This window comes from Electrophorus electricus, chromosome 20, assembly GCF_013358815.1.
Source record: "Electrophorus electricus isolate fEleEle1 chromosome 20, fEleEle1.pri, whole genome shotgun sequence".
NCBI lineage: Eukaryota > Metazoa > Chordata > Actinopteri > Gymnotiformes > Gymnotidae > Electrophorus > Electrophorus electricus.
The window spans coordinates 13,582,869-13,609,775 of NC_049554.1; the positions used below are offsets into that span (position 1 = coordinate 13,582,869).

Genomic DNA, 26,907 nt, shown 5'->3' on the forward strand with positions numbered 1-26,907 from the left:
TTTTATTTCTAGTTCTAACACAAGGTCTTACCATCTTTTTCACATGTTTGTCATTTCTAGCCAGAGGAAAGCTACTGGTGAAATAAAAATTAATGATAAAATAAAAAATTGGCATATATATATATATATATATATATATATATATATATATATATATATATATATATATATATGTCATGACTTTCCCAACGCAAAAGACTATGTGCATCAAAAGCCAAACCTTTGCCAGCACAGAGAAACTTTTCAAATTTGAAGTCTTGTTTACTTCCATAAATGGCACACTGCCAGCACAAGGGAGCACCTGGCCTTGAGGGAGGTGGGATATCTCTGGATTTGACAAATCATTAACTCAGCGAGCAATTAATGGCTTGCATGAAACAGGCCTCAGTAAAATCTACGCGCTTCGGAAGAGAGATAATCAAAGAACGTGAAGGGTAAAAGCAGGCTTTCATCTTAACTACGGTGCTTTAGAAATCTCATTTTTATTTATATATTTCTGAGCTTAGTCTTAATGAACTAAATGGTAGCAGCAGGAAACTTGAAATTTGTCTTAATGTGGGAACATCTTTATTAGTCCTTTATTACTACCTCCCTGGCAGACAACAGCATCACGCTCGAAGTCAATCAGTGGCACCATTAACAACACACTTCCATTAAAACAGCTTTAACACGCTTATCCCCCCACCCCCCACCAAACGGAGCAGGTTTCATGTTTAGCATCCTCTAAATGGATGAACAGGCATGGCAGACTCAGGTCTGCAGACCTCCTGGAGATCACCCGATGACGCTCATTAAGACAAGAAGGTCTGCCGAGACTTTGTGAGACGCCAGTCTGCACCAGGCCGCGGCTCTTGCAGAAGGACCCTGTGATGGTCTAATCCGTGACACATCTCACACGTGCGCCCCCGCGCCTGACGCATAATGTCTAACTCCCAGCATTACGTCATCTCTGGCCTCCAAGTGGAAGAGTTAAACAGAGGAATCAATGGCTGTAGTGCTGCAGGCGTTCTGATAGGTCACATCACCAGTTAAACTCTGAGAGTGACACTCTGACAGTGACTCTGCGTCTCGACACCATCCTGCAGAGCTGCCTCTGGGCTCAAGTCTTCACTCCATACAGACTGCCAGCCTTGACTCAACACACACGCACTCAGACACACACACACACACACACACACACACACACACACACATACACACGTCAGCGCAGCGAAGACCAAGCGGCCTGCCCTGGATTTGGGTGGGTGTGACTCTTAAAATTCCATCATCTAGCATTCCTTCAGATCGGCTGAGAGCAGACTGATGCAATCACCACATAATTGTTTCTCATTCGTGGCTCGTGCAAAATTCTGTTAAATCTACTCCCACAAATTGCAGACACATTCGGGCCAGTTACCATCCATATGTCTCATGTTAATGTCTATCACCAGGATCATTTAAAGCTGCGCTTAGGAAATTCTCTTCCTGAAAGTGCCTACGTTGCCCCCCCCCCATTCACCAGCACCGCCGGAAGATGAAACCCAGCTGCCGATGCGTCCCAGCTGTGGTTATGGGAGTGCTAACAACACTTGGTCTGCGCACCCAATCGATTGCGAGCGAGGCGACCATTAGCAGCGCAGGCAAGCGGCAGGGGCCCTGGCAGCCCCAAACCAGCAGCGCCTTTGTTTGGGGACGCGTGACATCCGTCTGCCTGATCGCATCAAGGCCACTGTGGAGGAAAAAAAATAAAAAATAGCCCTTAGAAGTGCTTAGATTCCTTGGCCCGTCATCGACCCCTTGCACTTCAGCGAGAGAGGTATTGGAGAACTCTCAGCGGCTTTTTATTTGATTTTAAATAAAACTAGGAAGACAAAATAACTACGCATTAGGGAGAAACACGATGATGCAAGCATACTGGAAGGAAGATATGTTTTAATGGAGGAAATGCTCTGCTATTGAGAGTCATTGCTCTGCTAGAGACATTGATAAAACCACATAAAAGCCATTATCTGATTCCCAGGTCCAGCCGTGTCTTTTTCAGTACTTCTCTCTTTATTTGCCCCTTCTATCCTGCCTCTGACTTGCCGCACTGCACGCGTCCGCTGGTCTCCTGAGCTCCTGCTCCAGTTCGGCGGGGGCTTTGCTATCTGAACCTACAACGTATTCCTTGTTTTCGCTAAGTCTAACAGTGGATCAATTTGACCCCGGTGGTATTGCTTTTGTCTGGACCCGGCCCACTCCGGAGAGAGGCAGATCCTTATCCTCTCCCATTTGTCACGGCGAAACGCACGATTCGAGCCGGCTCCTAGAAGGCGGGGTGGATTTCGCTTCGCGGCGCGGAGAAATTGTTCTAATCGCCGTGTCATTTGTCACTTCGCTCCTCCATCTAATCGCTGTGTGCAAGCGAGCCCCGTCCAGTAGCTCCTTAATGTGGACAGTGATTCATGTCTGGCCGGGGGAGTGGGTGCGTGGGGGTGAGGGGGTACAGACTGATGTACGGAGTGGAGTAGTCAAGCGAAATGTCTTCACGCTGGCCAAGATCTCGCGGGCTCGTTGGGGAAATCAGCTGCTAATTCTTTGGACATGACGCGCATCAGGTGGACGGGCAGCTCATGTGGCGCGCGTGTCGCAAATCATAATGGCAAAGCGATGACATCGCCTAAAAAATGGCCTTAAAAAAGAGGCGGGAGGTTTTATATAACGCTTGTGACAGCGGAGCAGAGTTCGCTCGGCCTCGCGTCTCTCCTTTCGTGTACACGTGCCTCGCTGGCTTTGTCGCTTACTTTCACTCTTTGTAAGCCCTGGCAGCCGACACTCATGCCCAAAAGACAAAGGCCAAACTGTGAACGCTTCCGCAATGAATTCACTTCAATGTTGTTGTTTTTTCCATTGAAAAATGACTCTACTTCTTTTTTTTTTTTTAACGAGCCAGAATCTCAGAGCCTTCATTTCTGCCAGCATCTAATTCTGAAGCACATTATTTAAAAAAAACAAAAAAACAAACAAACAAATAAACCAAGATGCAATAAGCAGGAATCTCAATAAATGCTGCGATCTATAAAAGGAACCACGTGGTTGAAGCCTGTTCATGAATGTAAGGCCAGGGAAAGCAAGTCTTTAATAGCACACCCACATAATGCATGCACTACACAGACCTGAATAAAACCCAACTACATAAAAAGAGAAACAACTTTAAAACAGTATAGAAACAGATCTAAAGATGTAGATATAAATAGAGGTAGACATAGGCATATAATGACAATAGAAATAAACAGTAAAGATTAAAGGAAAAATGTATAAAAACATTAGGAAAAAATTGTATTATGGAAATGCAGTCTAAGCAGTGGATTATTAGTACTATATGTTAGTAAATTAGTAGTAATTTATTTAAGGTAGGAAAATGGACATGATAGAAATTTGCATAATTGTAAAGCATAAATAAATGCAAATGTAACATTGGCTGCTAAAGAGTAATTCGCGTTTGGAACCGGAGGGGTTAGCACAGTCAAAGGTTTCAAGGAAACCAGTACATTGGGCTCCGAATCCGACTTTATAGGCTGGAACCAAATCTGTGACCAAAAGGTCCGCGCGTCGCTAGGATACTGCTGCCATAGCAGGTTCTGCAGTACCGTGATATGTGCAACAGAACATGAACCTGAAAGGGAGTATATTTTCTCATGGAGTCTTTCATTTCTTTCTCTGATCACATACGTAAGCGAACGTAATTGATCAATTAAGTTAGATCATCAAGCACTCAATCAGTTATTAGGATTAGTAGTTATTTTAAAAAGCAGCTCTACAGTGACAATCTGATGTAATTACAGCAATTTAATGTCAATTTCACAAGTGAGAGGGCAGCTTGTGGCTATGGGAAGAGTTAGGCCAGAAACTCGGCGGTTGCACTCTGAAGATGTACAAAGCAGACCAGATGTGAATGAGTTCTTATCCTGCTAAGGTGACCTTGAGCAAGGACCTTTAACGACGCTGGCTTACACGGCCGCGCGTTTGCAGGGAAGCGTCTGCCGGCAAGCCTCGGAACACATCGGTAAAGTCTCGGCTGACGGCGCGCATGAAAGACACGTTTTATGAGCATAACATGGGAAATAAATTAATCTGTCGGGAAACCGTAACCCGATGACAAATGGACAGGATTATTCTTTAGCTGACCACAATCTCGGTGCGGATCGGAGAAGGGCAAAGCAAGGTGACAGACTGTGAAACAATCAATTTCACAGTGAGGATTTTTAACTACAGATAGAGTCTTTGAGTGAAGAGCGATAGAAAGGAGAACGAGGGATTCGCGTGTCCCATTAAAGAGAGATAAGGAGTGGGATGGCTCTAGCAACTGGACTTGGTGCCTACCCAGCATGCCCTGCTTAAGCCCGTCCTCTCACGCGCATACACTCAATGGAGTCATAAATCCGGTCCGCTCTACGCCCGCCCGGAACGTTTCGCCCCGAGGATGCTACAGGAATCGGAAGTTCCTTCTGTGGCCTGCTTTCGGGGAGAGCGCTTCTTCTTTGCCCGCGTCTCTACACAGCTGGCATGGCCATCGCGCAGAGCGAGGCGTCAAATTAATATTCCTTTAACTCGGCTCTGCTCAGACTCAGCTCGGAATGAGAGGTCAGCTTCTCATTTTATGCTGACAAAAATCTATTACAAAACCCATCTTTCTCCCGTGTGCACTACACCCACCGGAGGAGGGGGAGGCTTCGTTAATTGTTACTCGGCCACGACTCCGACCCAGACAGCCGGAGGTCACGTCAGGATGGTACACCTATTGATCCGGCTCAGTGCTTCAGGGGACTGGGATCGGGAGAGGAGGAAAGATTGGAAGAAAAATATGATTCTTTTTACATGGAATGACCACCTGAAGACAGATTACACTGCAAGCTAGCCTGGTTTGCATCAACTGCTAAAAAAAAAAAAAAAAAAAAAAAAAAAGAGTTTATCGCAGTAGTCCATCACTCCATCTTGTGTGCGTCTGGAAATGCTTTTTCGGAGCAAAAAAGTTAAACAGCTAAAACAAACGGTACGGCTGTAATGAAAAGTTATTCGCATGCACCGTGTAACCTGCACAGCATGGCGTCCTGTTCCTTTAGCTGGATGTGGCTGAGCTTCATGCTGATCTAACTGCTTATTCAACACACCGATCCCCACTGCTTTCAGCAGGGACAACGTGCTTCAAAGCACAGCACGACTTCCTGTAAACGCGGGGCTCGTTGTGATGCTGTCGGGTTCTCACTGCCACTCTCACACGGAGTGCGTTTCTGAACACTCTCGGAAACATTTGTCAAGTCCAGACTGTGTACTTGGAAGAAGAAGAAGAAGAAGAAGAAGAAGAAGAAGAAGAAGAAGAAGAAGAAGAGGAAAAATAATAAGAACAACAACAACAACAACAAACAAACAAACAAGCAAGCAAAAAATATGGCAAGGAGAAAAATGTGTTGCTTGGAACGAAACCATCCTGGGAGTCCAGATTCAGCCGTGCCACAATGCCAGCTTTCTGAAGAGAACTGCAGGCCTGAACTAACTAGCCTTTACTTCCCACATCATTAGTCTTTATGACAAAACAACAAACTGAAGTATTTCTACATAATAAAACATGTGTTGAACCCATGGCAATAAAAATGTATAGCGACGTTAATAAATGGCGCGTTGGAGTCACGTTTGGCGTGAGTTAACAATGCACCAAACTTGAGTAAAAGCAAAGACATGTTCCACAGGAGCGCTTTCTCCCACGGAAAGCATGACTCTAGAAGTCACGGCTGCACGATGAACCGAGACTCAGAGTCTCATTCCAACGCTACCACAGGTGAGTGAGACTCTGATCCGCCCCTAATCACTTACTAATCACTTTCTTGTTTAAGCAGTCTGATATTGAAATTAAAATGAACTGCTGCAGCACTTTTGGGACCGCTGTTTCGGGAACAGTCTTAAAAACAAATCCTTAAAAAAACTTTTAAGAAGCTGCCTGCAAAGGAGATTTCCCATAGCTTGGTTAGCAGTCAATAGTTTAGGAATAAGACATTCTATTGGAACACGCTATTATTGTGGGTCTTCTGAAATAACAAAACAACAAGCTACAACTTTTAGTTTTATCTGAGTTAGTTTTTATAGATAGCATTCTGTATGTTCTCTTAGAGACATAGTGGGCATATTTCAGATGAAAATTTGATGAAATTTCAGTAATTTTAGTGATTCACAGAAGAAATGCAACATATGTTCATGTTTTTTCTAGGGCAGAACTCACACACACACACACACACACACACACACACACACACACACACACACAACACATGTGCACATGTGCACAAAGATACACACACAAGCACATAAGTAAACCAACGCAATCCTGAATAATGTCTATTTTGACAAACAAATACAACATTTGAACACCTTCCTGTGCAGATTTTCCCATGAAATGTCCTCGGCTACCTCTCCAAATCCTTAAATGCATTGGAATACAGTACATTTTTCGAAGACTAATATCTATTTAAGTAGTGGCTAATTAGGAAAACGGGCTCAATTTTCACACATAGGGAAAAACCTTAGCCCTTCCCGCTTTGGTGAAGAATCATTGCACATGAAATGAATTGTGGAGGAAAGAGGTCTTGAAAAGGACTAATTAAGAAATCCCCAAAGAATATTAGCATTCCATTTCCCTCGCCTCTATTGCAAACACAGATAACACGGTCTTGTGCCTATCGCACTGGTAAGCACTGGTAATGATTCCCCCCCCCCCCAACCCGCACAATTCAATGTTTTAACAAAGGCGGCTCATTAGACACAACCCCATATTTAGAGGCCATTAGCAGAGCGGGAATTTGCATCTGTTGCTTCTCTCGGATGGACTTGTCGAAAAGAGGAGCGCAGAGCACATTTAGTCGTATCAAAGGGAACATTGACACCATTAGCGACATAACAGTCGTGTCCCCCATAAATCTGGCATCTCCTTTCGGGGGTGTCGGCAAAGTGTAAATATAAAGGCATATCAAACGATTATTTGGATCGTCAAACATCCGTTCTCTCATTACTGCGGTCTGCATGTTTGGACAACAAGGGTTTGATTACAGCGTCTAGTGCCTTTTAAATACTGTGAGGAGTGAAATCGGGAGAAGGCCGGCACGCAGCCTGCGATGTTGCGTGCACCTCACGATGAGGCGCGGCACGTTTCACGTCTCCAGAACACGCTCGGGGTTCAGCGTGTGTAGGGTGTGCGCGGATATACGCAAATATCCGTGGCCTGGTCAAATATCCTCCAGACACGGCCTGGTACGTGGGGTTTAAAGATATGCGCGGGACGGTATATTTAGTTTCTGCGCGCGACTCGTGCTGGCAGATCATGGGAGAAGCTCCACTGAGCTCCAGATCCGGGCGACAATAGCAGAGCACCGCAGGAGAGCAGCAGGCACTGGGGAGGAGAGGGGGAGGGGAGGAGAGGGGGAGGGGAGGAGGGGTTTGCGGCGGCAAGGATCGCGCTGCACTCGAGCCTGCAGGAGTGTGCTGTGTGTACACAAAGCTAGAGAGCCGTGCCCGCTCTCCCGTTTCCACGGCAACCCGGCGACGGGGTCCTTGAACTGCGCTTGTGCTCTCCGAACCTTGCCGATCTCGAGACTGCTGTGGCTAAGACTGCTGCTCCTCTGGGTCGGGCAGGCAGCCTTTTAAGGTGGATAGTATGGAGCACTAACTACACAGCGCCAAACAACACAGCGATACCTACACGAGTGCATGATGACAATTACATAATGCTAGGTGCACAATACTAAATACAATGAGCTAACACAATGCTAACTCCAACTGCAGGGCACTAATAACCCAACTCAAACTTTGTGATGCTAATTGCATGATGCTAACTATATAGTGCTATGTGCACAATGCTGACTACGAAGCACTGACAACATGGTGCTAACTTCACTATGCTACCGATATAACACTAAAAATACACAATGCTAACTACACAGTGCTAACTATGTGTCACACACATTGTACTAATGACTAATGTGAAGAACTGCTCAACCACAGCAGTAAAAAAAAGATGCCAACCACAGGAAGCTGCACACCCCCACACTCATGGATGCCAGATTATCTTGCCAAGAGCAGCTTCTTCTGCACAGTGTGATGCTTCAGTTTTCCGTAATGAGATTGTTGGAGACGTGGGCTATAGCGTCAGCGGGCGAAACAGAAAAGGAGGCTTGGGGGGGGGGGGGGGGGGTGGTTGGCAAGGAGGGGGACCGGGATCACAGTCGGGTCCAATCAGTCCGGCACAATCCGCCTGCACTTCAGGAAGTGACTTTGAGGAACAAGTATGCCAATAACTGTAAAATGAATGCGATAATCGGACACTAATACCAAATGATCGGATCGGAACAGGAAGTCGCCAGGAAAGAGCTATGTAGTCACGCTAATCTGCTGCACTGATCTAAACTCCATTCTCACAATGCAGCACTAAAACACTGCTCAGACTGCTTTCTCTCTTATCTAAATGAATTCTGAGCCAGTGATTGTTAGTACACAAAGGTTCAGCGTCTGATCATATTTATTAGATGAACAGCAGCACTCTGAAGGTACCCCATCACAGGGTGGAGCCCCGCTACTCCCTTCTAGCCATTAGCACAGCTTGCACTGACCTGCTCACCACACTGGGAGGACGAGCACCAAGACTGATCCCTGTACTGCTGCAAAGGCACTGGATAAACTTCCCCAGGCTGTCCAAACAGCTGAGTCCCTCTGTAAACAGACTGAAGTGCCACCCTTTTAAAAGAGCACTTAAATCAAACACTAATCATGCACTTAGTCACCTAAAAAAACAACAACAAAAACAACTAATATTCATTCTCTATGTGTGTTTATACAGGGCTTTAGTACTGTGGTATCCCTACACCCTAGCCTGTTTGTACCGGCATAGGAGGCAGCAAAGCACTTATGGATGTTGCTCTTGATAAAATCATCTGCCAAATGCTGTTAATGTAAAATAAATAAATAATAAAAGTCCCAATTTTCTTATTTCTTTATAAACCTACCGCACCAATTTTAACCGTCATGGAGCGTTCCGTATGAAGCTGCAAGCAGGTTCTCTGCGGCCATTTCAAATTGCCGGAGCAGTATGACTCCAGATGTGCTTTGGGAATCTCGTTATCAGTAGCCTCCAGACAAATACGGCAGCTGTGAGGTCTAACCCCGTGGGTGGGTGGAGCTCAGATACAAACTCCCAACTCCTTCCCATTGTGATATCAGACGCTAACTACGCCTACGCTCCACATTCAACTGTTCCATATTTGCATATTTATCAATATCGATTAAGGACAAGCATACCTGCAATGATATAGTCATTAAACCATGGGAAAATATCATTTGCAATTCTATGTGAGATTAAAGTTAAAAAAGAGAGATTGAAAATAAATAACGCACACTTAATTAAGAGCCTGGCGCTAACACTTCATGTCCACGTGCTGCAACAGGAACTGAAAAGTCTTTCTAAATAATAAAATGCGGATCACTTGGGCCCATTATATGCCCTTTTGTACTCGGTCTGCTGAAAAACATGTACGTACATATGCCGACAAGTAAAGCCCGTTGACAGAAGGCACGTTCACGTAGCCGCTGTCAGGGTTGCGGCAGCATGAGCAGACTAGCGAGCAGTGAGTGACAGTCAGCAAGCAGCCGAGCATAAAGTCTGCAGCCTTCAGCGCAGAGGCGTCCATCAGGCCCGGGCATGGGCCATCTCTTCATTAGATTGCCATGATCGGAACAGGCACGGAGTGCGGCGAAGCACCAGGCAGTTTAACTGAAGAAAAACTCTCCATGGACCTTCCCAAGATTCCAAGCACCCTTAAGTTGCTCACGCGTAGTGCGTCAACGGTTTCAGAGTGATAATGCGCTACTTATAGCTCCAGCTAACGGACGCTCTGTTTGCAATAACATTGTCTCCGCGGCATTACGGGAGTCATGGTGGTCTAATCCACAGTCCGTCTGGAATTACTAGAAACAAACTGTGACAGGAGTGTCTGGATGTAATCACGGACTTTCGAAACACATTTATGCTTTTGCTTAACTGGTATTAGTTTCACTAATACTTTCGCTACTTTTCGCTGCAGTAGAGGTTACAAAGACAACGGGTTTCTCTCTAGAATTTTATATATCTACATGCGGTAAAGGGCATTACCGGGTGAGAAAGCCACTTAAAATGCAGGACGTTAAATCTGCCTTTTTTATATCGTTTAATAGTTTACTTAAATTCCACTAAAAACTGTAAGGGTTCAAGTGGACATATTCTTAATACTTACTAGGTTTTGGGTAAATGAGTTAGTGATCTCACGGGCTATTCCCCCAGATTATCTTTGAATCTTAATTATGTTTTGTGTATTTCAGGTACAACAAGGCAACAAAGAAGATCAAATATTTTGGTCTGACCCCCAATTTCTGTGTTATTATTGAAAAAAATCCCAAAAATCTTAAATATGATTTACACCTAAGTTAACACCCTAAAATCATAAAGTACATACATACATGCATACATAAACACACACATACATACATAGCTACACACTCACCTACATAAATACCTTTACAGAGGTTTTGCAATTTGGCAACATCATGGCTACACTGTATAAACAAAAACAATATATCCTTACATGTGCATTTATGGCATATATGGGAGCATGCACACTAGATCCTTTATGGGCTGTAATCTCTATGGTCCTCAATGAACTCGACCAATGGGGCGTAGCCGGGGGGGTGGGTGGGTTGCGTGAGCATGGAGCTTAACTCATCTTTGCTGCTGCAGCAGAACTAGAGCACAGGAATCTTTTTTTCCAATCAAGGAAAAAAAAAAAATCTAATTTGCGTATTGTCTCCATTTGTTGGGATGAGTTCCCCCCCCCCCCCCCCCCCAGCAGACATAGAGCTACTCAGTGGTAATCTCCTACATCTGGAGTGGTTGAGTGTTGCCTGCGCACTCTCGCATGTGTATATGCTTTGAAGCTGCAGGTTATGTGCTGGTGTGTGGTACAAAAACCCTCAGACGTGGGCTGTCAAGATAAGGGCACCTGGTAATGAAGAGCGCAGCACTGCGGTTTTTAATTCCGCCCACTGCCGGTGCCTCATCAGATGCTTCGATTAGGCACCCAGGTTCCCCGCAGTGGGGCTGAACCCTACCTATATCTGAGCGAGGTTCAGATACGAGAAGCCAACAACAGTTTAGCCAAACACAAGGCAGATGTTAAAGAGACATTGACTGGCAAGCGTGGATAATTGATTCACGATGTGTTTGGGAATTACAAGGGAGAAAGAACCGGCGCTTATTTACCAACTCGCGGCCTTTGGCCAGTCGTCAAAAGTTGATGTCGGCGGCTTTGTCAGTAGTGGCTCCTGTCAAGCTCTCTGCCTTCGGTGCAAACCTACAGTGCTTCTGAACGGCTAAGCTAGTTGGAAGAGGCGTTCCCAGTGGTGTATTTCTAAAGTGACCTGGTGACCTCAGACCTATCATCAAGGCAGAAGGGTATTATTGTCCAATGCACAAATGTCACACCTTGGTGTTTTGTCTTTATTTTGAGTATTTGAAAGGGCACTTCAAGTGGACAGAGCAATGACATATTTGCATCGTAAAAATGTGGAGGGCTATAAAGGTGACCTTCAGGTAAGCTTCACACAGTCGATCCTACAAAGAAAACCCACACAGAAAGAAACAGGCAAACACCACAAAGCTCCAGCTGGATTCGACGGTCCTGTCGAACTGCGCGGCATGATGTATGAGACTCTGGATAATATGTAAAGCGCTATTAATCTCTTTTTGTCCTGTCTTGGAAAGGTCAGAATTTGCAAAGATGAGACCGGAATGGCTTGAGTCTGGGAATTGGGGAATACAAGACTGACTCCGTGTCACGGCTTCACGGCGGCACACAGCTATGCACCATACACAGGCTGTACACTAGTGATAAGTACAAACCTGACAACCGATTCATGGGTCTTTCACCAGGACTTTCCAGCTTATGGTAATACAATCCAATAAGATTGTTCTTAGGAAAAGTCCAACATCATATGTAATGCACAGTTCCATAGGTCACCCATGATTACACTTCTACTACTATTACTACAATTACAACCTTTTCTACAAAGCTTCTACTAACTATAATGGTGCTGGTGAATTTTATTTATAAAATGGATTTATAGGTGATGTATTTATATAGCATATTTATAGCTGAGAATGTTTTCTTAAGCATCTGTTTCCCCCATTCACGGTCAAGCTGCCTGACCAAAGTAGACCTGGAACATGAAAACAGAGGTAGATGGTGTTCTGCAAAGGGCTGTACACTGACCAGTGGCTTTGGGAGAAGGTATTGATCTACCAGACCACGTAAGGCAGGTTCGGGAGAGCACAGTGAACACAAGCAAGTCTACGTGACCACAGGAAGTGAGACGGGGGGAATAGAGTAGGGGTGAACGGGTCCAAGAGACCACAGAAAGTGGGTTTGTGGGAAGACGGTAGATATAAGCTTGTCTGACAGACCATACAAAGTGGGTATGGGTAATGCAGTGAGTGTATGTAGGTCCGGCAGACAACATGCGAGTGGGTTTGGGGAGCAGAGTAGATGCTAGTGAGTAGGTCTGGAGGAACTGGGGTAGACGCTAGTGGGTTTAACATTCCACAGTGAGTGGGATTGAAGGAATGCTAGTGGGTTTAACATTCCACAGTGAGTGGGATTGAAGGAATGCTAGTGGGTTTAACATTCCACCGGGTGTGGGATTGAAGAAATGCTAGTGGAGTTAACATTCCACAGTGAGTGGGATTGAAGGAATGCTAGTGGGTTTAACATTCCACAGTGAGTGGGATTGAAGGAATGCTAGTGGGTTTAACATTCCACCGGGTGTGGGATTGAAGAAATGCTAGTGGAGTTAACATTCCACAGTGAGTGGGATTGAAGGAATGCTAGTGGGTTTAACATTCCACAGGGTGTGGGATTGAAGGAATGCTAGTGGATTTAACATTCCACAGTGAGTGGGATTGAAGGAATGCTAACAGACCCACTACCCACTAGTAGTGGGTTTAACATTCCACAGTGAGTGGGATTGAAGGAATGCTAACAGACCCACTACCCACTAGTAGTGGGTTTAACATTCCACAGTGAGTGGGATTGAAGGAATGCTAGTGGGTTTAACAGACCACAGTCATGTTCGGTTGGTCAGTGCAACCTTGTTTTCAGTGGCACTAGTTTGAGTTCACCATAGTTTTGTCCATATAAAATGGTAACAAGGTGCTTATAAATTTATCACAATTATCAGTCCACTCGTGAAATTATTGATGGGAGGTTTTTTGGTTTTTTGTTTTCTTGAGCTCTTAGACAGCTTGAAAATGTTTGTCCCTTTTTTTTCACTTGTCATTGGTTGAGAATATTGTGTTTGTCTAAACAAATAGTACTTGGACATCATGGCATTTGTAATTCCCCAGAGAAAACAATAAAAAGCTTGCTGACAGTCTTGGATGCTCGCAGAGGAGAGCAATGACCCTGTATATAATACAACAAGCTAAACCAATGGTGCCTAGGCATGCTAATTAAGTGGTTTAGAATAGAGTCTATTTGGTAGGTCAAGAACCTATCTCAAGTAATCTAGAATTTTTTGCAGTATGGGTAATTTATTTGGTACTGTCTATGTAATCCTCATATCGCTCTAAAATTTGCTATAATCTGATGTGCCAAACACAAGGTCTTGCATCCAGATTTGTCCTGGGGGACCTGGTTTGGCCAGGGCCCCTACACTATGGCACACAACAGCTGCTTTGAAGCCTGCTGAAGAGGGAGACTGCAAGCCTGCTTTTCAAAGATCACATCACCAGAGTCAAAGGTCAAGCACGAAGCGCGGCTATCCACCTCGGCAAAATATACCGCGGATGCCAGACATCTGATCATCGTTGATCAAAACACAAACCACAGTCACAAGAAGTGGCGCAGAGAACACAGTGACAGGATACAGAGAAATCCTACTTTAAAATAAGTAATTGAGCCTACCGCTCACACTGTGTAATATACCAACTGGGGCTTAATAAGTGTAAAGTGCCCAGCTGTGATCCATTAAAAAACGGCGGTGACCAGCGGAACATCACATCGGGATTCCCGACCAGTTGTCATCATGATTAAGCTGGACTGTTTTACCGTGGATTCCTCGGATCTAGTGTGGAAAGCATTCTATTTTTTTTTTTTTACATTTTGTGGCTCAAATCATACAAGCAGAAACCACTTTTAGCTAAAGCTTAATGGAACAGTTTTAGTGGGAACAGAAACAATTTTCGTACCATGTTGCTCATACGCCGTGAGGCCAGACACACTCGGGATTTTGAGTGCGCGGTTGTTCGTCTTAGATCTCGGCTATAGGGAAACAGAGGAGGGCCAAGGACAAGGGCGGTTCCTGCAGGGAAAAGTACTCACCCGGTACCAGACAATTTCTCGCAACCTGCCATCAGTCTTGAAGTTGCACTTCAGCGTCACCGTCTCTCCCACAACAACAGGTGGCAGGGGCTCTATTGTGACTGTCAAATACCCTGCAGGACAGAGAAAGACATCGTTACCACAGCGTTCGTTTACAGATGCTCATATGGGTGGACAGCTGGCGAAATCCAGATTCAAGGTTCAATCAGTTTAACAGCCTGCATGCGCAGACCTTGGGGACAAAAGGTGGGCTTTCACTAAATCAGACCACTTAATGTAAGACAAATTGCTATCTAAACGATCGCCCATGAAATTAAAGGTCCTTTTTTTTTTTTTCTGAGCCCAGGCTGAATGTTTTGCTGACATATGTTACTCCATCAGCACAAGATGGAAGATGGAAGATGGAAGGTGGAAATGGGTTGGTGTGTCTCTGTGAAAGATTTTTTGGGATAATGCTATGCTTAGTTCCTGTCCGCAAAGATGTCCCAATTCACAGCGCAGTCGTACTATCGGGTGTAAGTGTACAGGCTGTGGAGAATACTGCTCTACTAACCTGTAGAGAATCAAAGTATCTCCATTTTATATGCAATTGCTGTGAGACAACAGAAGAAAAAAATGCAGAAATTAAATGTACTAGGTGTAGTTGTATATGGCTTCACAAGCATTTGTACAAATTAAAGTTTGTACATCCAATTTAACTGCAGAACTAACTGGATTCATGAGATGCGTGACTTTCACAGTGTGTTGTGTTTCGTAAATGTAAATCTTATGTGCGTGGGTTTGCGCCCTGGGAAAGTATAAATTTACAGTTTCTATTGTGTAGGTAAAGTATGAGAGCAGAAATGCTCTTTTTGCCTAAAGGCATAACTTCTGAAAGTCATGTAACTCTTGCACCAGGTTCTCTCTAGCATCACCTGCTGGACTAACCCTTATAATTCACATATTTGTTTTTCTATTTACATGTATTTTTTTTTTTATTGGTATTTCAGGACCACATAATGTTTAATATAAACAAATCCTTCTATCCTTGATTAAATATTCTGGCGATTTATTTCAGGTTTTATCAGTGTCAAAGTGTTTGATTGAAAACAACAAGAAGACGAAATATGCAAATCCGAACGCAGATGCGCTGTGCTGTGAAATTGTCCCCCTGTATCTGAAGCTGCGTAACATGCCTTTGCTTCGAGACCCCTCACTCACTTATTTTCTCTTCAAATTGCTGGATATATTGTTTATACCGTTCATCTCCTGTTATGCCGTAACAGCTGGGCAGTTCTGCTTTTGCTTCATTAATTACAATGATCTTTGACAGTTTGCCGTCCATTAAATTACGCATCCCAAGAGCCAAAGGCATTTGAGATTACACCCCAAGAATAAAACCATATTCAAGCTTACTTCTTTTTCGCTTTGACTATTAGCCAACAATTAGACACCAAACTTTTACACTGGCTGTTAATGACCCACATTTGGTTTGGGGCATATGCTAGGCTTTATCAGTTGTTTTCCTTGAATCAGTTTGTTTCAATTTGCCATTAACGATGATTCATGAGTACGACGCTTTGCTGTTTTGCATAACAATTTTTCGATTTCAGATTATGAATAGTGTAAATGTCATATTAACTGTATACAATTGTTCTATAAACAAATGACATATTTCTGGTTTAGGCTAAATGACATATTTATGTTTGCTAAACTTTGTCTGACAATTGTTTAGGAAAGCGTCACCCCATTGGTTACTCACCATGTGAATGACTATAATTACAAAAGCTAGTTCCTGTTTCCACACACTGAATGGAACATGTGTCAATGATCTCGCACAGCGGTCATGACGAACCAGCGCGGTTGGCCCTCCTACGTGAGAAGCCAGCAGGATCCCAGTTTGGCTGAGGTTCTTTCTATTCTCCCCCCAGGCAGATAGTCCAGATTCTAATGACCCCACTACCATCCATCTCCCCTTCAATATCCTCCTCACCACAGGCAGCCGAGGAAAGAGAAAATGGCCGGAAGTGCCTCAGAACTTCAAAGGGGATTGAAATGATTCGGTTATTGGTCAGCTATCTTGCTTCATTTACAGTAATATCGTTTATAGTGATATGTAGTTTGGCACCATCTTCACATTTCGAGAGAAAGTCTGGAGGTATTACATTATCAAATGGATTTTCATCATCTGCAACGATGAAACCTACTGATGTCTTCTGCTCTTGAGCTTGTCGGTGGAGCGCCAGTCAATACATTTAAGAATTTACCTTTGTTAAAAATTGTCACATACATTACTACTATTGTTGTTATTGTCTGTTATTATTATTGTTGTTGTTTGTTTGTTTGTTTGTTTCACCATAGACCCACTCAAAAACAATATTACCAAAGTGGTCAAAGAAGTCTTTTTTTTTAACAACTCCTTCCTAGTTCCTTCCAATCTGTTAATTTGCCTTAAGGGATGCAAGTCTTTAATTACTGTCTACGGTTCACTCACAATTAATTTATTTATAAAGTCTGAAACATGGGGTTTAAATAACTCTGAAAGAGTGCAGTACTAACATGAAAATTCACTTTTCAATATTATATTTAATGTGCATGGCTCAAAAGGAAACTACGAATTAAATGTTTTCAGTTTGATTAAATCCTTAACATATTTTCAAAATAAAAAAACTCAGTGCATTCCGTTTGGAATTAAACAGAGAGGCATGTTGTAGCAAATTACAGAGCACTTCAATTATATCCACTCCAACATGTTCAAGAGCAAAGGAATTTCAGCAATGGCTACACATCCAGTAGGTCACAGTTTTCATATTTTCAGTGCCATGGAGAGCTCCCAGGCCTCTTCTTGCAATTGTTGTCTATTTCATTTAATAACATCTCTTTAGGATTTGCCCCAACACAAATTACAGTCAAAAGCTAAATTGATAGTTTCGGCATCGTGAGATATATAAGTGGACTGTGTTGAAATGAACATGATTTAAGACTTCTAATAATCAACACGGGGATTGTAGGAGATAATAACACCAGTCCTTAATCAAAAAAGTCAGGTCTGTCTCTAGCAAAACAGATTTTCAGCTCGGTGTGCCGAGCTGTACAGTGTCTGCAAAACCTGTAGCCTTATCAGTATGTCAGCGCTTTGTCTTAGATAGACAAGCCTCACTCTGACACTCAAGGGAAATAAGACAAGCCGGATAAGAACAAATTCTTCAAGCTTTGCACCCTATCTTTGTCTCACAATTTCTTTTCCTCTGTGACAGAGGCACAACTAGCCCCCCCCCCCCCCCCCCCCCCCCCCACCCCCCAACCCACCCCATGAAATCACTTTGGTACAAACTTTGATTGGCCTTTGGCCTGGGAAAGCAACTCATTTCATCGGTGTCGAAACCTGTCACATTAAATTTAACCAGATCACCAACCATATGTTGTGTGCTCCTAATACCAAATGATACAATTGACACATGGAAGAGCGGATCTCCTCAACGAGCCCAGAACGCCCCCCCCCCCCCCCCATCCCGCGGTGCAGTCCGGATGGGATCCACTCGACGGGCTGATGGCACCTCAACATGCTTTTTTAACGGAATCTTCATTTAATCATCACCTCCAAGGGATCGCTGTAATGGAGTAGATTTTAATGGATAAGCTTAGCCAAGAGCAGAAGGTCATTAAGACGGCTGAGAGCTCCTCTAACAAATCCCTACTAATTAGCTTCTGTGCATTCCTCAAAGATACACAAAGAGGCGTCAACTCCTTATTTAGCACCAAAAGATGCAGAACTTCAACAGAGATAAGAAAACACCTGTCAGAACACAATGCGCGCTGCCCAGAGAATCTGTTTCTGCTGTTCTCTTTGCACATCCGTCCGTACCGTGCGCATCCCTGCATCGGAATTCCTATCGCAGAGCATGGCACTGTAATTTCTAACAGCGCTAAATTAAATCTCTGTGTTTAATACACTCACTCCACACTGTCTTGTTTACGGGTGCCCTATGGCATTGTAAACACAGGCCGCGTCTTGTATAGTGAGGCCGACAAAGGATTCTGGTTCATTCTGGTATATGTAAGTCATTCATACTCGTATATGGTTTGGATGACTGCAGTTGTCCTTGACTTGGGATGTTGAAGGGCAGCCAAAATAACCAAAGCTGTTCGCCTTTTAGAACAGGATGGCTGTTTAAAACATCCTAGCTGTACACACTCCAGTGGTGCTAACACATGTGAAGGAGTTGGTGCTTTGAGCAGTGAGTGCACAAACGGATGCTGTTGTAAACAACAACGCTACTTAAAACTCCCAATCATTTTTATAAAAGTAAACAATTGCATGACAACAAACATTTGACAAACAAACAATTACAATTCCCAGAATGAGACTCCATGATCACTCAATTGAAATGTAATTTGAGTTAGACGGGGGGAAAAATGAATATTTTCTGAGCAGCACTGATGAAAATACTGAAATTATAGCATTCGTCAATGGGGGAATAACGATGCATGTGGGAATCTCAGGCAGTCTTGAAGCTAGACATGAGATCAACAACGCAAGGGTTATCACCACCTAAACCAAATGGTTTACCAGAGGTTACCAGAGGTCACCAGGTACATCGTGGCAAAGACAGAGTCACTAGGAGAAGAGCCCCAGGACACTGCGGTGCAAGACCTTGCAAAGCACAGAGAGGAAACGGGATAAACAGGGTGTGGCAGGGTGGAGGAGAAGACCAATCAGAAACCTCGGATCATCGCAAACTCTCCTTGAGTGTGACATTCGACTGAAATAACACAATGCTAAATTATCTTTGGAGCGCATGTCATGAAATCAGATAATGGCACCGTGATATTGGTGCAGCGTTTTGGTGCAGCGTGTATTTTTAATGCTGGGTTAGTATGGAGTGGGATTCCTACAGATCGCCAGCAATGGCGCTTTGCCTCTGAGGCGAGGCAGCCGTGCACAGTATCACGTTCGTTCGCTGACCATGCGGGAGAGGTGCCACTAGCACGGTGACGGCGCACGGGGACGGTGTAATGCTGTGTGACCTCCTGGTACACAATGAGCTATAAACGGGACGGGGGACTTTAAAATAATGCATTACATGGCCTCTGAGCGGAGCCCTGTACTTTGTATTTTATAACGCTTCCCCCAACGATGTCCGAGCCTGAGCGACTGCTTAAAGAGCCCATTACCACACGCCTCCGCGAGGAATGGTGGCACACGCGGTCGTTAATGACGGAGAAATCGCGCGCGGCCTGACTTTGTCCGCCGCTGGGAAATCTAATCGCGAGAGTTTTGGGTTGTTCCGTGTCCACAGAGGAAGGCCTGGGCTTGTATCGGCTATGAAATCTCCTAAGTCCTGACAGGAGCGATCAGTCAGTGGTCAGAGCGGCCAGTTCCAAGTGCTGGTGATAAAGGATCTGGGTTTGAGGTTCACGTGGGTCTCAAATCACGTGCTTCGATTTCTCCTCTTCTGTTGTGTTACATTGTGCATCAGGCTCTCTGTAACCGAGAGGTAATTTAGTAATTTGAACAGAGAATCACAGACAGTATCAGCGCTTTCAGTGTTTGGCTGATTTCTCGCCTATAGGGCTGGGGGAAACTGTAGACGGGATCAGCACACCGACAGTCTAAAGGACAGAAGGCCTCTGCGTGGGCGAGACATCTGTCGTAGGTGTAATCCAAAGAACACGAAGTCTGGATTTCCTTGGGTGGGTGTGTTTGTGTGTGCGTGTCAGAGGGAGGTGGGCTCGGATGGGATATTTATAGATAGTGGTTTTGGAAAATGGAACAAACAGCACGTAACCATCTCATGAGGAGGGCATGTTTACCTCTGCAGGACAGTAGCCAAAATCATATGAGCAGAGAAGAGGTCACAGTGTTTCTGATTTGTTTTGAAGATATACAAGTTCATGATAGCGACAGTCATGCTAAAGGATAGACTGGTAATGACAAAAAAACCCGCAAAACTTAAATGGGAGCATTTTCTGGTTTGTATGCTTGGTAAGTATCACCGATGGCATTGATCTCTGCTGCACTCGGCTGATCAGAGAGCAGATCTGGCGCCCATGGCAGGACCAGATGAAAACAACAGAGAAGCTGATATCAGCACTGGTACTGAAAACGCTAAGCTCCTGGTCTCAGTGAGCGGCTGTCTCGCTCTCCTGCATCAGTACGGCTCGTCCTCACAGGAGGCTGGAAGTGGCTTTGACGTGCGCCTGATGATTTTCTCAAATTGCCCACATCTCTCTCTCTCTCTCTCTCTCTCTCTCTCTCTCTCCCACACGAGAGATGGCCTCTGTGAGGTAAGGCTGTTATCAAGACAAAATTCTTGCATTTCTTTTTTTTTTTTCAAGCAAATTATCGTCTGGAAGGGTGTTTACTGAGGTGAACCCAAGGCAATCTTACAGGCATGTATTGTACTGTGAAGCTAAAAAAAACAAAAAAAAAAAACAAAAAACAACAAACAGGGAGAGAGAAAGTTGCCAGTTATCCACTGCTCTCTTCAGCAGACCACTCTGGCAACCTCTCAGTTGCTAACTCATTAGACGGAGAGTGGCTATCTAGAAGCCCTGGCGGTTTGCTATTACTGCCGCACTTTAGCGGTCTAATATGTGCTTTTTACTATAGCCTTGCAACATGTGAGAAGACCGGCAGCATAATTCAAAATATGTTAGTAACAAACCCACCATCTATAATTCTCCAGGCCTCCGTAAATTGGACAGACAGATATAAAGGAACCCCACAATACCAGACAAATGAGAAACTACAGAAGCCCAAATGCATGAGTAAGTACAAAATGTATCATGATTATCCATTACTGTTACGTCCTTCCACCCTGATTCGTTTCAGCAGGGCTTCATATTTCCCAGTTCTGTTTTATGCAGGTCTGTCAGGGATGTGCACAGGTGCCCAGGTGTGCTGTGGGTCCCTGTACCCCGGAAGTGCGCCCGCTGCAGGGTCCCAGTGCCAACCTGCTGTTCACGGTGTTCGTCAACGAGGCCTCCGTCTGCTGCCAGTCGGAGACAGTGTTCCCACGGGTGTCAGGCTTCTGCTCGCATGACTGCCAGATGGAAGACAGATGCGATATCTGAAGACGCAAACGCCCCAACCAAATTGGTGCAAGAGCAGCTGACTGAAACCCTTTTTTTTTCCCTTAACAAACTGCATAATGCCAATCTGAAGTGCGCTCCTTTAGGGACGTGTCCGTAAGGTAGATGCCCCTGGGGCCTGGGAGGTCTCAACACACATTAACCACACTTGTAGGTCTCGTGGAAGGAAAAAAAACAACAACAACAACCATGTCTCATTCGCAGGAGGTCAGAAATGTGCAGTCTGCCCGGCTGGCCTGTTGGCTGCTGTGCTGAGCGTAGCTGGGTTTATATCTTCTGCGGAGGCTTACACTACATTCTATTTCTCAGGCTTTTTGCTGTGCAGTATTGATCTTCCCTGTTGGGCAGATTCTTTCAAAGCCTGCACTCTCCATCTGCTACTCACCCCCCCCCCCCCTCCACTACAGGGATCACGACCCACAGCAGCAATCAGGACCCAGACTTTCCCTGAATCTCTGCAGGCCATCACTGCTCAACATTGATTAGTGAACTTCCCCCCCACTACACTCCTCACTGAGATCATTTTAGCAGGTGAGGAGACTCCACAAGCAAACAAAACACTTATAATTAATTATAGCTAGCTGGTATAGTTATATATAGCTATATTATATATATATATATATATATATATATATATATATATATATATATATATATATATATATATATATATATATATATATATATATATATATATATCCACAAACACACACACCACACACACACTCAATATATATGATGTGCTGGATTATGAGCCTGTGGAATAATTGGATCATATTAGCTGGTTGTAGACGCACACAAGGGCTCTGGCGTGTCTTAATCAATCAGGGTCTCCATTAACACGGCATCTAACGAGGGTTTACATAGCATCCTTTCTCCCATTAATAATACAGATCTGCCAAACACACACAACAAGAAAACATAACACACCACGTGACGGACCAAGCCAGATTGCCCCTTTTTATAATTTCGCATCATGATTAATGCTAATAGCTTCCTCAGGCAGTGTTCGCCTGGCGGAACCGCCTGCCGGAAGATAAGAGCGGGCGACTTTGTCTTCAACCGGCATGCCTCTCACTGTGTCACCAAGGATGCTAAACTGCGAGCTGATTTCGGGCTTGCCGGAGACATGCTTAAACGCCTTTCGCATGACGCTAACGAAGCTGGCAGAAGAGAGCATGTAGGAACAAAGCAGACGCCTTCGTTTCTCAGGGGAGTGGATAGTGGACACACCAGATAGTTGGGGGGAGGGGTCGGTGATGCTGAGGAAGCTTCTTTAGAACAAAGCATCGCAAAGCAGTGGGACACAAGGCCAACTGGCCTGTGCAACACAGTCCCACTGTTCCAGTAGTGATTTCCACTCCTAAGCACTCAATAGAACTGGCTCAGTTCTAATTAACTATCGACTGGCATTCATGTTTGAATTGCTTTGTGGCGTCCCTTAGAATGAACAAAGGGTTACAGCATCTTAAAGCTGATCGATAAAGCAACTCATGAATGAATATTATTTGACACAATTGCTTTTAAGAAACGCTGTTCTGGGCAGACTGGGAGATCTTGACCTGCAGTATTTCAGCTCAGCTAATGAAAAGGGATTCCGGGCTCATTTGTCTTATACAGTGCTGGGCAAAAAATGTTAGATTACTGGGCTGAAGTCAGCCCATATATTTTACAGGCAGTAAACCCTCTGCGTCCAATGCAAAAAAAGGACAAAAAGCAAAAAGTAGTTTGCTAGTAAGACATGTCATGCAGGATGGATAATCAGGAAAGATCCTCATTACACATCCTCCGGATCTTCCTGAATCTCCTGAAACTACTAAACCTCCCAATCTCATGATCTCCTGATCCTCCTGAACCTACTAAACCTCTTGATCTCCTGAACATCCCGGAACCTACTAAACCTCCTGATCTCCTGAACCTAATAAACCTCCTGATCTCCTGCTCCTCCTGCTGTTTCTCATATTTTTTCTTGCATTCTTAGAGCTGAGTAACACCAATCAGAATCATTATGAATTCAGTTAAACAAAACACGACTGAAACCAGGTCAAAGCAATCATGAAGACTTAGAAATTATCATCGCCCACAGATGCTGAATAGGAGTATATTTACCACTTTTGGACTGAATTTTTATGACACCCTGAAACTTGGTGTGGACAATCATGTAAAGTAACCTAAGCAATTCGTACGTCATATTTGTCAAGCAGAAATGTGTCATTTTAATCTTGAACATTTAATATTCCAGCTTCCAGTTATAACTCAAGAATGGGAGATAATTTTACTGTAGACAGCTGAAGCCCTTCTGAGGAGGAGCAGCTGATAGTGTAAACACGTCCTGATTGCTTCTTGTTTCAGCTCTATTTTGGCAAACAGGAAACAGAGAGATAAAACATAAATGTCCGCTCTGAAACACGCTTTCTCTGGCAGCGTCCAGGAGACACCACAGACAAATGAGATGTTAATTACTTGAGCTGTAACTTCCACAAAAAAGTTTAGAAACCCGACCAAATCCTGACAGGCTCTGTAGAAACAATGGGTGTCGTGGGAAACAACTCATTGTATTTCTTGACAATGACTAAAGAGAATTGCAATCATACTCATTTGCAAGGCATTTCCAACTAAATTAAGTAATTATTCAGTCACTAAAACAAATAAAGTGAAGGCAGAAAATGTTTATGGGATCGCAAGCAATGATCACATTGCAAATACATGTGTGTACAAATATATGTATAATACATGTGTGTACATATATCCATACCTAGACCTGAAGAGAATTAACATTTCAATTAAAACATATATTCTCAGTTGAGTTTCTGTTTATTTTATCCCCTCTCAGTTGTGAGCAGTTCCCAGGGTTGTAGATCTGCCCCAGCCCTAGGGTGTGGCACCAAATGTCTCTGCCGATTTCCCCAGTTTGTTTAAAACAAGCCTGTGCTTCTTCACAGAGCACTGACGATACCCTGAGATGCGGAGAAGCTGGAGAGTTTCACCACAGGCTAGGCAGCACATGGCACAGCTGTAAAACCCAGTTGCAGGATTTAACTCTGCAGCGCTAAGCCGGGACAACTGAAATGGAAGATTAGTGTCACGTTATTTTCTAAGGATATTTGTGACATGTATATTACTGGGGAAATAAAAGCTTAGGCAGACAGAGTCGTTCTGACATTGATTAAGGAAATAATGGCTCTTATCCATCGTTGCGGCGTTGCTGTAGGCCAGTATGTTGCCACTTTTAATGTTGTGGGTTTTAGTTTGGTTATGTTGCCACCAGCAATAAAGTTTCAGTCTCTCCCATCAGTATTCACGTTCTGTAATTATTATCTATAAGCGTTGTCTATAAGAGGCCTGCAGTATCTGAGCGATGTACGGTGGTCAACAGAGCTGTGTCACTGATTAACAACGATTTTGCTTTCTGTCCAAAAAAGACCTCTTTATTATGTATTGTTGCATACTGTTTCCAAATATGCTTTCCATAGTTTTTTTGTGACAGTATACTCATACGTCATTAGGTATGAAAAAGTCGTATCCTACTGGCGGACCCCTGCCGCACGCTGAAGAGGGAGGTTCCTGAGGCCAAAACAGGCAAAATGCGTACACTGTACATTTCAGAAGTTTGTCAAGTTACACGTTGTTAAGAGTAATAACAGTCTTATTTATGAGAAAGTAATATTTCTATAAGTGTTGTGCATATTTTGGAAAACTAATAGACATACAGAAAAGCTTATTTCCCAGTAGCGTGCATTCAGGAGAGAGCGATAGAGCGAGAAGGAGGGGCAGAGGTAAAGGGCTGGTAATAATCTGTGCACGTGCTGCCTACGTGATCCTAATATTGCACAAAACTACTGTTGCACGCTGAAAGGTCCATTGACCAACAATTAGAAGGAGGTTGGAATTATGCAGCCAGCGCGATCGTGGCGAGCATCACTTCAGGCCTGGCAGAACAAGGGTTGCATCTCTCCGCAACGGTGAAGAGCTCAGCAAAAACCCGGGTCGACCATTGGCTCCCGTTATTCCGGCCGACACGAATGAGCGTGCGTGCGGAGGCCCTCCTGCCCTGAGCTGCTCTGCGTCAGTATCGAGGGGCTGCGATGAGCCTTGAGATGATCCAGGACACTGCTGGTTAGGTCCTTGCCCTCATCGAGGAGCACCCTGTCCGCCTTCTGGAGAAGGGCCTCGTTCGTCAGCAGGACGTGGCAGGCTGACGCACGCACGCAATCAGTGCGATTCGCGGCCTAATGACCGGATGCCATCTGCATTCCACATGGTTTTAATCGGCCTCCTCCAAACATGCCGTGGGCCGGAAGGCAATCAGTCACGTGCTTGGACTGAAGGGGCTTTCATTGCAGAGTACTGGAGATGCTCTCTCCTCCCATCTGATGAGGTGGGCGGTGTGACTGGTGAACTCATAAGTTTTCATTTCCCGGCTTGGAAATCGCCTTTGTTCTCCGGTGGAGAAACGCAAACGTTCAGACAGCACCTTTGCGCGCTTCGTGTTCCTGGCTTGACGGCTATCCGATACTGGTAACTATAAAGTCTTTGTAACATCGCCGTGGTGGAGATAAGAATGAAGCATGCAACAGGGTGGCTCACAGTATAGGTCCTCCGTGAGGGACCCCTGAGGCTGACTGCCATCTCTGCAGGGCACAGTAATGAACCGACCAACTGGCACCCAGGGGCACCCAGCGGCACCCAGCGGAGAGCCCACATTTCCACAGGTGGTGGTTGGGTGGGGGGGAGTCTGTAGCAGCGGCAGCCTGGAGAGCAGTGTGTGATCACCTGCTCTGGCATGGCTGCATCTACAATCACTAACTGTGGGGAGGAACTCTGCCATGGCTCTCCTTCCTTGCCATGATTACAGGAATGATCTCTACTGATGATCTCTACCGATGATCTCTACCGATGATCTCTACCGGTGATCTCTGCTGATGATCTCTATTGATGATCTCTACCGATGATCTCTACCGATGATTTCTACCATTGATCTCTACTAATGATCTCTACCGATGATCTCTGCTGATGATCTCTATTGATGATATCTACCGATGACCTCTACCATTGATCTATACTAATGATCTCTACCGATGATCTCTGCTGATGATCTCTACCGATGATCTCTACCATTGATCTCTACTAATGATCTCTACCGATGATCTCTGCTGATGATCTCTACCGATGATCTCTGCTGATGATCTCTACTAATGATCTCTACCGATGATCTCTGCTGATGATCTCTACCGATGATCTCTACCATTGATCTCTACTAATGATCTCTACCGATGATCTCTACCATTGATCTCTACTAATGATCTCTACCGATGATCTCTGCTGATGATCTCTACCGATGATCTCTACCATTGATCTCCACTAATGATCTCTACCGATGATCTCTGCTGATGGTTCCTACCGATGAGCTCTACCAATGATCTCTGCT

At 44.5% G+C, this 26,907-nt stretch overlaps 1 protein-coding gene across 2 annotated transcripts in view; it reads right to left on the reverse strand.

Moving 5' to 3' along the window:
* igsf21a (immunoglobin superfamily, member 21a) overlaps positions 1 to 26,907 on the reverse strand; it is a 158,550-nt gene that overhangs the window by 84,790 nt on the left and 46,853 nt on the right. For both annotated transcript variants that reach the window (XM_035520667.1, XM_027023908.2), the window contains exon 2: positions 14,406 to 14,518. In XM_035520667.1, the coding sequence (XP_035376560.1) occupies positions 14,406 to 14,518 (113 nt within the window). The remainder of the gene's footprint in view (positions 1 to 14,405; positions 14,519 to 26,907) is intronic.